This window comes from Vicia villosa, unplaced genomic scaffold, assembly GCF_029867415.1.
Source record: "Vicia villosa cultivar HV-30 ecotype Madison, WI unplaced genomic scaffold, Vvil1.0 ctg.002746F_1_1, whole genome shotgun sequence".
Classification (NCBI taxonomy): domain Eukaryota; kingdom Viridiplantae; phylum Streptophyta; class Magnoliopsida; order Fabales; family Fabaceae; genus Vicia; species Vicia villosa.
Window position 1 is genome coordinate 5,506 of NW_026706019.1, and position 14,628 is coordinate 20,133.

Here is a 14,628-nt window from a genome sequence, read left to right on the forward strand (position 1 = left end):
CATCCTTCTGATTTACAGCCTTGCAAGACTTTTGATTAAAGATTATATCATAACCATTGTCACTCAATTGACTGATAGATAAGAGGTTATGTGTTAATCCTTCTACAAGAAGTACATTAGAAATGGAAGGAGAGTTACCAGACTTTATAGTTCCAGAGCCAATTATCTTGCCCTTCTGATCTCCTCCAAACTTGACTTCTCCTCCAGACTTAAGCACCAGGTCTTGGAACATAGACCTTCTTCCTGTCATGTGTCGTGAGCATCCAGAGTCCAGGTACCACGACATGTTGTGCTTTGTCCTTTTTGCAGCCAAGGATATCTGCAATAGGAATAATCTTATCCTTAGGTACCCACATTTTCTTGGGTCCTTTCTTGTTAGATTTTCTCAAGTTCTGATTGAACTTGGGTTTAACATTGTAAGCAATAGGAGGAACAGCATGATAATTCTTAATGTGAGTTTCATGATATTTCCTAGGTTGTGTCACATGCTTCTTAGTGTGTGTAATGTGAAAACTTTGAGCATGTGAAGTGTGCCTAATATCATGTGAGTGGCCATACTTGAACTGATCATACAATGGCTTGTATGTGATTTTCATCTCATCAACAGGTTCAAGTTTGTATGGGGTTTCACCCTCAAAACCAATGCCGACTCTTTTGTTTCCAGACACAGCATATATCATAGAAGCTAGCTGACTTCTGCCAATACTTCTAGATAAGAACTTCCTGAAACTTAAATCATATTCTTTCAGAATATGGTTTAGACTAGGAGTGGATTTTTCTGAATCAGAAGGAGATCCAACATTATTGGATAATTTTAAAAGTTTTTCTTTTAATTCAGAATTCTCCAACTCAAGCTTCTTTGTTTCAAATTCAAATAGCTTTTTCAGCTTTTTGTATTTGAGACTAATCTGAGACTTGAATTCCAGAAGTTCTGTTAGACTGGAAACTAACTCATCTCTAGTAAGTTCAGAAAATACCTCTTCAGAATCTGATTCTGATGTAGATTCTGATCCGTCATCTTCTGTCGCCATCAGCGCACAGTTAGCCTGCTCATCTTCAGAGTCTGAATCATCTTCTGACTCATCCCAGATTGCCATAAGACCTTTCTTCTTATGAAACTTCTTCTTGGGATTTTCCTTCTGAAGTTTTGGACATTCATTCTTGAAGTGTCCAGGCTCATTGCATTCATAGCACATGACCTTCTTCTTGTCAAATCTTCTGTCATCAGAAGATTCTCCACGTTCAAATTTCTTTGAACTTCTGACGCCTCTGAACTTCCTTTGCTTGTTCTTCCAGAGTTGATTTAGCCTTCTGGAGATCAAGGACAGTTCATCTTCTTCTTCAGATTCTGATTCTTCAGGATCTTCTTCTCTAGCCTGAAAAGCGTTAGTGCATTTCTTGATATTGGATTTTAATGCAATAGACTTACCTTTCTTTTGAGGCTCGTTTGCATCCAGTTCAATTTCATGACTCCTCAGGGCACTGATCAGCTCTTCCAAAGAGACTTCATTTAGATTCTTCGCAATCTTAAATGCAATCACCATAGGACCCCATCTTCTGGGTAAGCTTCTGATGATCTTCTTTACGTGATCAGCCTTGGTGTATCCCTTGTCAAGAACTCTCAATCCAGCAGTAAGAGTTTGAAATCTTGAAAACATCTTTTCAATGTCTTCATCATCCTCCATCTTGAAGGCTTCATATTTCTGGATTAGAGCAAGAGCTTTAGTCTCCTTGACTTGAGCATTTCCTTCATGAGTCATTTTCAAGGACTCATATATGTCATAGGCCGTTTCCCTGTTAGATATCTTCTCATACTCAGCATGAGAGATAGAATTCAGCAAAACAGTTCTGCATTTATGATGATTCCTGAAAAGCTTCTTCTGATCATCGCTCATTTCTTGCCTTGTCAGCTTTACGCCACTGGCATTTACCGGATGTTTGTAACCATCCATCAGAAGATCCCATAGATCACCATCTAGACCAAGAAAGTAACTTTCCAGTTTATCTTTCCAGTATTCAAAGTTTTCACCATCAAATACCGGCGGTCTAGTATAACCATTGTTACCGTTGTGTTGCTCAGCAGAGCCAGATGTAGATGTAGACTTTGCAGTTTCATCAGCCATCTTTTACTGAAGCGTTTTTCTCTTCCTGAATCTTTTCTAAACACGGTTAAGTGCTTGCACCTTAGAACCGGCGCTCTGATGCCAATTGAAGGATAGAAAAACACTTAGAAAGGGGGGGTTTGAATAAGTGTAGCTTTAAAAACTTGACCGATAAAAATAAATTGCACAGTTATTTTTATCCTGGTTCGTTGTTAACTAAACTACTCCAGTCCACCCCCGCAGAGATGATTTACCTCAACTGAGGATTTAATCCACTAATCGCACGGATTACAATGGTTCTCCACTTAGTCAGCAACTAAGTCTTCCAGAGTCTTCTGATCACACACTGATCACTCCAGGAACAACTGCTTAGATACCCTCTAAGACTTTCTAGAGTATTCTGATCCACACGATCACTCTAGTTACAACCTGCTTAGATAACCTCTAAGACTTCCTAGAGTATTCTGATCCACACGATCACTCTAGTTACTTACAACTTAATGTAATCAATTCTAAGAGTATTACAATTGCTTCTTAAAAGCTATAATCACAAACTGTGATATTTCTCTTAACGTTTAAGCTTAATCTCACTAATATATTACAACAGCAATGTAGTGAGCTTTGATGAAGATGAAGATTCTGAGCTTTGAATAGAACAGAGTTTCAGCAAGTTAATATGAGTTGTTTTGTTCAGAATCGTTAACCTTGCTTCTCATCAGAACTTCATATTTATAGGCGTTGGAGAAGATGATCGTTGAGTGCATTTAATGCTTTGCGTGTTCCGTACAGCATCGCATTTAATGTTATACGCTTTTGTCAACTACCTCGAGCCTTGTTCACGCTGTGTCTACTGACGTTGCCTTTAATAGCTTCTAACGTTCCTTTTGTCAGTCAGCGTAGCCTGCCACTTGTACTTCCTTCTGATCTGATGTTTGTGAATACAACGTTTGAATATCATCAGAGTCAAACAGCTTGGTGCAAAGCATCTTCTGATCTTCTGACCTTGAAGTGCTTCTGTGCGTGATACCATCAGAACTTCAGTGCTTCTGATCTCATGTTCTTCTGATGCTTCCATAGACCCATGTTCTGATTCTGCTTCGACCATCTTCTGATGTCTTGCCAGACCATGTTCTGATGTTGCATGCTGAACCCTTTGAGACAAAGCTTCTGAGCGCTGAATTATGCATACTCTTTATATATTTCCTGAAAAGGAAATTGCATTGGATTAGAGTACCATATTATCTTAAGCAAAATTCATATTATTATTATCATCAAAACTAAGATAATTGATCAGAACAAATCTTGTTCTAACAATGATGTCCAACTAAATCAAATAGACATTTATCAATTGAGTTAGGTCTTACTAATAAATATAATTAAAAAAATATTCGAATCTAAAATTACGCTAAGACTTTTTTTTCTTGGAAGATAAACATATTGGAATCAAACTAAACCATAAACTTTAAATTTCTTATGGGTTGACATCATGGCGCCTTCATCTCCTCATGCATCGACATCATTCTCTCATTTTGCGTACGTCTTCAAGAATCTTGTCTCTTTCTCTTTTTAAAGAATGTCAAAGAGATCGGGTGAGGAAGATGAATAAGAAAAGAAAGAGAATATGGAATAGAGAGGAATTAACCTAGAACACACATCTTTCCCTCTCACTCTTTTTATCTTCTCTCTAAAGGTGGTCGACAAAACTCTACACTCTAGTACAAACACCATAACCAGAGATTTTGCTGGTGGAGGTAGCTCTAGCTCCCCCCGAAGAGAATATAAAAGGCAAGTACTTGCATCAAATGTAATATCTCCTAGTTTCCCCAAGGTAACACGAGGGGAAATACATGTTGACATAACCTTTTACCGAAACGGACGACATCATAGTCAACCCTCACGATAATGACTCCCTGGTCATCATTGTGCAACATGGAGATTGAGATATCAAGTAAGTCTTGATAGATCTTGGTTGCTCTGTTGACGTCCTTTTCTAGGACGCTTTACGAAAATGGAAACTCAATCCTAACAACGTCAAAGTGTTCAGTGGTTCTTTAATTGGATTGTCAAACAAACAGGTACAAGAAATAGGACATGTGGCCCTGAAGATTACACGTGGTGGTAGAGTATACGCTAAGGCAATCGACACCGGCTAGCTCATTGCTGACCCCCAATCACCATACAACATCATCCTAGGGAGACCCACCATTAATTCACTAGGGGAAATTATTTCCAGCTTGTTTTTGGCCTTGAATTACCCGCTGCTTGGAGGGCATTCGTCAAATTTTGAGGAGACCAACTGATCGCTCAAGAATGTTACTTGAGTAGTCTAGAAACAGAGAGGAAAGATCTCGCCCTTGTTGGCGCCACTATTTTTTAAGTTCCAAATATGGACTTCGATTGTTAGGATCCTAGACCGGGCACTAAAGTTAAATGGATCATGCCCACGAAATAATTGAATGAGGTCTAAATAGGCTCATTGGGCCACTAAGTGATGAAGATAGGTACTTTTCTTACCGAGGAAGAAGAACATGAGGTATTCCACAAACTCATTAAAAGTGTCAACTTGTTCTCCTAGGCCCCCTATTATATTCCTGGGATGGACACTAAGGTGGTGACCCATCGCCTCTCTATCCCCCCTCTTCCAAACTAGTGGTGCATAGGAAGTGATCAAATGTTGACGAGGAGAAGTGGTTCGCCATTGACGAGGAAGTAGCCAAGCTATCAGACTTTGGGTTGACCATAGAAACCAAATAACCTACTTGGTTAGCCAACATGGTTTTGGTAAGGACAAAAAAGGGGTATTGTGTAACACCCTTCTAAACCCCGCGGAAAATTAACATTTAAAATCAGAGTGAAACATAAAGAAGAGTATTACAACGCCAACAAAATAAACAAATATTCATGTCATGCCATAAAGGAACGATAAACCAAAAATTATTCAGGTAGCATGTTAACACAGCGGAATATTCTTAACAACTGAATAATCAAACATCTGGAGTCGAAGACTCATAATTCAATCATAAACCATAAACAAAACAGAAGTCTATCAGTCAATTCTAAAATAACGTTCCCGGTGTTACACGACCAGAGCATGACACAGACCCAACCGACTCTAACGAACTACTTGACGAGCTAATCCTCACCAAGAACACAAGCTACTCCTCCATCTGAAAAATAACAACAGTAAGGGTGAGTTTCATTCGTATTAACAAATGTTATAGGTACATAAACAATACAACTTCATCCATACATTATTCACCCAAATCAATTATATTCAGATAATATAGCAACATTCGTCAATTACAGTCATTCATACCAAAATACACACAAATTATAACATTGGACAACTTCCATTCATGTTACAATTACACACAACAACCTAATGCAATGCAACTAAATGCATGTGGTACCAAACATGGGATAACCCATCTCACCGATCCACCACCATAAAGATTCGGCTACTTCTCTCACCAATTCCACACAATGGGAATTAGCTACCGCTGTCCCACCACCATAAGGGATACAGCCCACAACATGATTATGAAATGCATGCATCACATACCGCATGCTAATCATCAACACCAAACAACTGAACAATCATAACCATCAACCGATGCAATAACAATATAAACCACCACAACCAATTAAATCAAGTGTTTAAATTAAATTCGAGTCACAACTCAAACACTATTTTATTGCATAAATCACTTAATTAGCCTCACTGTGCTCGAAACAGCACATCAAACAGACTAACAGTTAAAAAGTTATACATCGTTAAACTTTAAAAAAAAACCCAAACAGCAACAACACGCGGCGCCAAGCTTGGTTCGCGGCGCGAACTGAGCGTTCCAAAAATCCTTGGCTCCCTGCCAAGCTGTTCGCGGCGCAAACACCTGTACGCGGCGCGAAACGAGAGAAAAATTACGCCTTCGCAACGCCAACACAGGTACGCGGAGCGACCTGTGCGTATCACAATATCCTGGCATTCTGCCCACCTGTTCGCGGCGCCAACCCTGTGCACGCGGCACGAACCGGTGATTTCAGAAACCCCGACCTGCAGAAAACAGCATTCTATACCTCCCAATTGCTCTCAAATCATACCAGTACGAATTTTAGAAAAATAAACCACACATACAATCATTCACAACCTAAATTGAATCAAAGTTCTATAAACCCCAAAACCCCAAACCCGACATATAATCCGATTCGAAATCCTAACATACACATTCCATTGAATCATTCATACAACCCATAATAGAGGTTAATGAGAAGAATCCCCCCTTACCTTAGCCAAATTCTTGAATTGGTTCCTCTTCCTCTTTGGCTCTCCTTCACGTTCTTCAGTTCCTCTTCTCACAGCTTCTGGTTTTCACGTTCTAATTTTTCCCTTCTCTTCTTGTTTTCCTTTATTTTATGAAAAACATAAAATTAGAAATGGGCTCTTACACAATCACACCCCCACTTTACTAATTACACCGCATGGCCCAATAACTTAACATTTCATTATTTTTCCACATAATTCAACAAAATGTTAATTTCCCATAATTAATTTAAAACTTGATTAAATTAATTAAATAAGAATTTTCGGGATGTTACATATTGGGGTCAACAAAGACAAGTGTCATGCAATCATTGCCACGAGGAGCCCCACCAATGTCAAGAAAGTGCAACAACTCTCTGGTCCTCCTCACCACACTATCTCGCTTCCTTTCATGTGTGGGAGAAAAGGCTTTCCTTTTCTTTGATGCCTTGAAGAAGAAAGAAATATTCAAGTAAAGAATATAATGAGAGGAGGCTTTCTAGAGGGTAAAAATGTTCCTCACGTTGCCTTCCATTCTCACTTGTATGAGGGAGGAATCGCCACTACTCCTCTATCTCTCAATCATAGATCAGGCGATGGGCTGAGTCCTCGTCCAAGAGATAGAAAAGGTAGAAAGGCTTCTGTATTTCGTAATCAAGGTGTTCAAAGGCGCCAAAACATTTTATAATAAGATTGAGAAGCTGGCCTTAGCCTTCGTCGTCGCGGTACGAAAGCGAGGACCTTACATTCAGGGTCACCAGATCTTTGATAAAACCAGCTACCTTGTTCGACAGGTCTTGAAGAAGCCAAATTTGGCCGGAAGGATGGTATCTTGGGCGGTGGAACTCTCCAAATATGACATCTTGTTTGTCCCAATAGGAAGCATAAAATCGCAAAATCTGGAAGATTTTGTGACAGAATTTAGCTCGCATGTAGACAAGGAGACGCCCCCGGAGTAGGCATTATTAGTAGGTTGCACCTCAAACATAAAAGGGAGAGGCGTAGTGATAGTCTTGGAAGGACCTGGGACACACTCATCGAGAAAGAATTGAAGTTCGAATTCATTGCCAGAAACAATCAGGCAGAATACAAGTCTCTTATTGCTGGCAGAGTTCTTTCCTCCAAGATGAGAGCCTCCATACTGAAAGCCAAGAGTGACTTTAAATTAATCTCCAACCAAGTCTCGAGACAGTACTACACAAAAGAACCCCAGCTAAAATATCTACAAAAAATACGAAGTCAATCATGTCGGTTTACTTCCTTCGAAATAGAACTTGTTGTGCGCAAACTAAACTTCAGAGCAGACATTATGTCCCAGCTTTCCACCACGAACACAACAAAGTTTAATATAACATTGATTTGTTTGCGCTACCAGGTCTTTAAATCATATAACTAAATTTGACTCTAGAAACAGAAAATATTTTTTTTAAGGTGTCAACGATGGTATATTATTGGACTTACATAGTAAAATTCTTTTCATTTCTAAATATAATGTGTTTTTTGAGATTGTTTTCCCTTACAACAATAACTATCCTAATCCTAATATACATCGTCTTGATCTAAATTATCCTAATTCCCAAGAAGATGCTTTGGACTACATCGAAACACCTGTAAACCACAACAACATTACCACCCTCACACCTAATAACACCACATTCGCTCCTAATTCACCTAATAAATCTCATATTACCTACATAACCTCGACACATTCCTCCCACCAGTAAATACAACTCAATAACAAAACCACCACTACTTTATCCTGTAAGGTAAACATTCCATCTCCACATCACCTAACTAAGGTGCTTCTTTATACCCTATTCAAAATTTTCTTTCCAAAATGATAGGTGTTTAACATTAAGTTGTCCACCATAATTGAACCATCTTGTTATTCTAAGGCCATAATTGAGTTAATTGACAAAAGTCCATAGAACATGGCAATTTTAATGAAGATATTTATATGAAAGTTCCCTCTGGCCTTGAAGTTATTGATAAAAATATTGTTTATAAATTGAATATATCCATCTATAACTTAAAACAAGTTAGCCAGTAGTAGAATTATAAATTACCAAAACTTTGTTGGCTTTAGGGTAAAACTAATTTATGTATGATTATTTCGTTTACCAAAAAAATTCAAAATTGTTGTACAGTTGTACTTGTATATTGTTTTTGGAAGTCTTATTCAAAGTATAACATTTTTCAAGTATTGTTAGACATGATAAATATTATAATATATTATTCAATAATAATTTAATAAATTCAAACGTTGGACATTAATATTAATAAAAATAAAGTATTATACATTAACTTGTTTTATACAAACATCAATAAGAGACCAACTAGACTCACTAAATTTATTAGTAATAAATTTGTTGAATATACGTAGATTTATTCATGTTCGGGATCAACCAAAAGATAATGTGGTATTGCGTGTAATTGTTGAGCTCTTGGTGTTGTGAGGCCAAATTTTTCTTCCATGTTCAAATTTGAAGGATTAATATCAGATGGAAGTTCCCAATTAAAACAATGTACCAGTTGAGCTACAACCAATTTAATAGTAATTAAACCCAATTGAATTCCAGGACAACGCCTACGACCAGAACCAAATGGTATAGATTCAAACTCGTATCCTTGATAATTCATTTTTTTGTCAATAAATCTTTCTGGGTAAAATTCCTCAGCATTATTTGACCAAATATTAGGATCTCTCCCTATTGCCCATGCATTTATCATGACTCGTGTCTTTTTCTCTATGAAATAACCATCAATTGTGACGCTCTCTCTAGATTCACGAGGGAGTAATAAGGGTGCAACAGGATGGAGTCTTAAGATTTCATCAACCACAATATCAAGGTAATTGAACTTCTTCAAATCCTTCTCTTCAACCATTCTCTTATTTCCTACTTCATCTTGTATCTCATTTTGAAGAATTTTCATCACTCTTGGATGTCTTAATAGTTCAGATAAAGTCCACTCAATTGATGTAGCAGATGTATCAATTGCTGCCACTATCATATCGAGTAAAATAGCCTTGATGTTGGTTCGATCAATGACTTGATTTTGTTCACTCTCGTGATCAATGGTTTGGTGCATAATTGAAAGAAGTATGTCTATAAAGTCTTCACCTCTAGCTTTGTCTACATTAGTAGTTTGTTCATGCTCTGCTATTATCATCTCTAAGATCTCATCGAATATTTTACTGATTTTCTTGAAACCTCGTTTTAATCCCTAACAAAGGAGTTAAATTAGTATATAGTATAAATTGTTAGATAAATATTTTTACTGAACACAACGAAACCATAGTATATGGAAATTAAACATAAAATCGACACATTTTAGTACTTATATGAATGGATTTATGGGTTCACATATCAAAGGACCAATATCGTATAATTAAACAATAAGTCAAAAAAATCTGATAAGGTATTTTATTGATTTAAAATAAAATTCAAATTATATGAGAATGAATAAGTTATAAGAGAATGAGACAATGAATAAGAAACATCAGATTTAAAAGGAAAGATTGAGATTAGATTGTATCATTCATTGAATCATGTGACATAAATTCAAAAAATCAAACACTTTTAAGAGGAAAGAGAAATCACTTGAGAACTTGAGTTCTCTCACTAATATATCTCTTGCTTAAAAAAAACTTATAAAATTTTAAAAATATTTTTTAGGGTCATCCTAACGAGTGTCCCTGGGATATTCTTTAAGCATTTCATATAAAGAAAAAATTCCTTAAATAAATGATTTATTTCAATATCCAATACGTTGAATACAAGCAATTTCAATAAAACAAACTTTGTTATTCTTTAAAAAAGTCACTTTTTCCATTTCTAAAACATTAAATATAAGTATTACTTACTTTTTTAAACTCTTAACAAGTATTCCTGAGACATTCGTTAACATTTCTCTATTTTTAAATCACAACCTTTAATATTAAATTCTCGTATTATCCTATAATTTTATGATTCTGATTGATATGTTATATATCATGCATCTTTTTAAGTTGGGCAAAAAATAATAGTATTTTTTAAAGGTGGATATAAAATTACTTTTCTATCACTTCCTCGTCATTTCTATGAACAACACTGTCATCTTAGATTATACAACATAGTTCAACACTGCCCATTTCATTTTGAGAAGTAATGTTACAATTTTTTTAGAGTAAAAATTGGTGATATTTTGATTGGTTGGATTGAAGTTTTTTTTTTTTTTACGGTGGATTTTTCTCAATTGTCACCCCTAGATATACCATAGAAAAAAGTGCCTTGATATGGTTTCACTTATATATTTTAGTAAATATAAAATAATTTTTTTTGGTTTATAATCAAGATGGAGAAGGAGTACATGCATACCTGAAGATCAAATACTCCTAACCAAGGAACATAATCAGCTAGATTAAAAGCTCCAATCAAAGCCAATTCTTCTTGAACCACCTTCTTCAAGTCAAATTGCTCATACTTACTTCTACCTAATATCATCTTATATATAATATCTTCAACAAGATTTTCTACAACCTCACTAACATTCACAACCTCACCCACCAAAGCAGCTTTCTTCAATGATTTAACCATAACACTTAACTCCTCTTTTCTAATAGGAGCAAACATCTCAACTTTGGAAGCACTAAGAAGTTTCAAAGTGCAAAGCTTCCTTACACTACGCCAATAAGGACCATACTCAGAAAAAGCCACCCCTTTGGAACCATAAGACATGAGCTCAGATCCTTGAATCTTTGGTCGGGTAGCGAAAACAAGGTCGTGTGTTTTGAGAAATAATTCTGCTGCTTTTGAAGATGAAATAACAATAGCTGGTACTTGACCTAGTTGTAAGGACATGATTGGACCATATTTTTTGGAGAGTTCATGAAGTTTTCGATGTGGAAGTGTGCCTAATATGTGAAGGTTTCCGATTATAGGAAGTGTTGGTGGACCTGGTGGTTTTCTTTGGAAACTGGCATTTTGTTTTGGACGAAAAGAGATTTTGAATAAAAGGAGAAGGAAAGAAAATATTGCTATTATTATTGCAGAACACATGCTTACAAATCAATGGTTTTGGTTTAGCTGAAGGTTGAGGAAATATATATATATATATATATATATATATATATATATATATATATATATATATATATATATATATATATATATATATATATATATATATATATATATATATATATATATATATATATATATAATATGTGTCCAAGTTGGATATTATCTCTAAACTAGTGGTGTAAATTGTTGTTCTGAAATTGTGGACAGACTCAATAATGAGATAATTATTATGGCGGACCACTCTGGTCCCTAGTAGATCTGTACCTTCGAGAAGTGGTCCATTAAGAATTAGGCAAGTATTGACAGTTTCATATTTTTTTTTTTTGATAACTAAGAGGGCCACAGCTTTACTATTTCTTCGTAACATGTGGTTAGTTATTATAAGCACCTATATGTAAGTTAGTTGTGTCTAGACACATGTTTAAATACAATCTTATAATAATGTAAAGATTAAGTTTTGATGAAATATTATTTATCAACTTAATTTTTATATCTTAGCATTTTCTTTTTTTATAATAATTTTCTTTTTCAAGTTGTTTAATGGACATGTGTTAATAAGGTATTAGTAAAATGTTTTTTTTTTCTTTCTTCTCCAATTTCGAACAAAGAATGCCACTCTCAAAGAAATACTTGCATGGATACGAGCCTAAATTCATATTTTTAGGAACAACCAATAAAGAGAGAGATAATTCAAATTTATTTAAAATTTAATTTCGTTTTTAATTGGAATCATGGGTATTAGAACATGAAATGTTCTGATCAATAATTCTAGTTTTGATGATAACATTATATATGAATTTTGTATGAGACAATGTGGTACTTGTTTACGGTGATTTCCGGTAAACAACCGCTAGTCCTCCAAACTATGAATATATTTTGGTTACTTGCAGGATCGACTAGATTGATCCTAGGACATGTGTCAAAAACTCGTCTTTTAAGATAATCTGGTTCATGTTCTCTTGGTTTTTTAGTTCTTTTATAATGTGACAGTGTAAATCTATGAATAACTTGCAAAATAAACTAAGTAAAGATGCGACGAAACATAAATTGGTTAGATGATAAACATTAATAAACTTCGACGAGAATGTAAAGGGAATGTAAATTGCGGAAATGAAAAGACTTGACGCAAAAAGTAAAGGAAATTAAAGATACTTCGATTCTGTAATAGAAATACAAGCATATGTAAGGTGTTGGTGTTACACGTACATTTCTCAACGAAAACTCTTTCTCTAACGTTTGACACTTGAGTAATTTGTGAGTAATTTGTACAAAATGAACACACTGGATCCTACTACTAAGACCCTTATTTATACTAGTTCGACCCTAACGGTCCTACGCTAACGAAATGTCACGTTGCTCGCATGCATGCGCTTCGAATCCCTGTGCTCCACCAGTCCTCGTTGATTCAAGCAGATCTTTTCGAAATTCAAACCTTCCCGCTCGAACCCTATTCGATTCGTGACAACGTGTCCTTCATGAGAATGTGTCAAAATACTTTAAGTTTCAACAACTTTGTATTTCGAAGGCCATTCAAGGCTTCAAAGGCTACCTATCTCGATTCAGCTTCGATTTTAGGAATCTCCAACATATATAACATTCCCAAAAATAGCCATCCAAAGCCATTCTTTCTCCGAAACTTAAGTCTTTGAAGAATATACATGTCATTCGAAATCTCCAGCTAACAAATTGCCCCCAATGAATTCCTGTTTCGGAAAGCTAAATAGAAATGGGCATTTCTTGTCATTATGAGATTTCGATCTCCTCGTAATCTTTTGAGTTCCAAGATTCTGAATAACGTCATAATCATTTATGACCTTTCTTTCAAAGACGTCTTGTCATTTTCAAAACGTCCCTTCAGGACGTGCGTTCCCACGTTTTAACATTATTCATGATTATTACTCCTAGATACTAGGAGTAAGGCTAATAACTATTCGACCGTCAGATGGGTAAATCAGCTGCTGACGCGTGTCATATTAGCTTTTACTAAAAATAATAAAATAGAGATTTGAAAAGTTTTATTAAACCTTTAAATATAAGGGCTTCACCGTTTCAGATACTTTCTTCTTCACTCACCGTCGTTCTTTCACATCCCTGAACGCAAACACAAAAACCCTTTTTTGATTCCATTTCTATTTCTGAAGCAATTCATTCATGGCGTCTTCCACTGTTCAAAACCCAACAACAAAAACACCAGACGCTTCTCAACCTGTTCATCAACTCCAACATCCTTCACAGGTGGGAAATTAGCAATACATTCCAGAACCAAATCTAGAAGAAACTCGTGCCATTTACGCCTCTCAGGTAATCATCCCTTTCCGACTTTCTGGAAAAACTCATGCCTTCATGGGTCCTTTACTGGTTCGTGAAAATCACCTTCAGAATAAATTATTTCCTGTTTACTATAAGACTAGGCCTTTAGTTAGCAAAAATAAGATAGATAAGGAGGGTAAACCACTCATTCCTGAAAATACCACCATGGAAGGTGCTTCGACTGAAACTTCTGCATGTAGTCCTAGAGAAAATTAGGTTAGAATACATGACTAACATTCTTAAGGTCTTTAGGGCAATCCCTCTAGCAAAAGATCCTGAGCTTTATTATGCTTGGTTAGCCAAAGTTGAAGCCAAAAAGGCTCCATTCTGGAAAGAATTAGGGATTTATGATTTAATCCAACTATCAAAAACAGGTTTAGAATACAACCAAACCATGTTAGTAGCATCTATGTATTTCTGGGATGCTTCCCATAATACTTTCCATCTCCCCTGTGGGATGATTACCCCAACTCTTTTTCGACATAACCGCTATCACAGGGCTTCATCCAACAGGGGAAGTCTTTGACCCTAATTATATGGATATCGACACCATACAGTTCAGTGAGATTAAAGCTACCTACACTATATTCACCATAAAACATCATGACAATACAACTGATGAAGTATCAGACGAAGAACATATTGCGTTTCTGGCACATTGGCTTCTCAATATTCCAACATGAAAAACAATCTTCCTGAGGATTTTAACTAATTGTAATAGTCTTTAGAATATTTTCCAACTGTTTACCCTTCCTTTGTAATCGAACTCGCTAATGGATATATACATCTTTTCTTGACTATTTTTCATTATGTAATATTACGAGTACTGTTTCCTTGGCCAATTTTCTATTTA

The 14,628-nt window shown here is 35.8% G+C and overlaps 1 protein-coding gene across 1 annotated transcript; it reads right to left on the bottom strand.

The window, feature by feature from the left end:
* Positions 1-8,665: 8,665 nt before the first annotated feature.
* LOC131639731 (cytochrome P450 CYP736A12-like) lies at positions 8,666-11,488 on the bottom strand. The gene is made up of 2 exons (XM_058910197.1): positions 10,761-11,488; positions 8,666-9,627 (listed from the first exon to the last, which is right to left on the bottom strand). The coding sequence occupies exons 1-2, from the start codon at positions 11,439-11,441 to the stop codon at positions 8,788-8,790; spliced, it is 1,521 nt and encodes a 506-aa protein (XP_058766180.1). The 5' UTR covers positions 11,442-11,488; the 3' UTR covers positions 8,666-8,787.
* Positions 11,489-14,628: the final 3,140 nt, after the last annotated feature.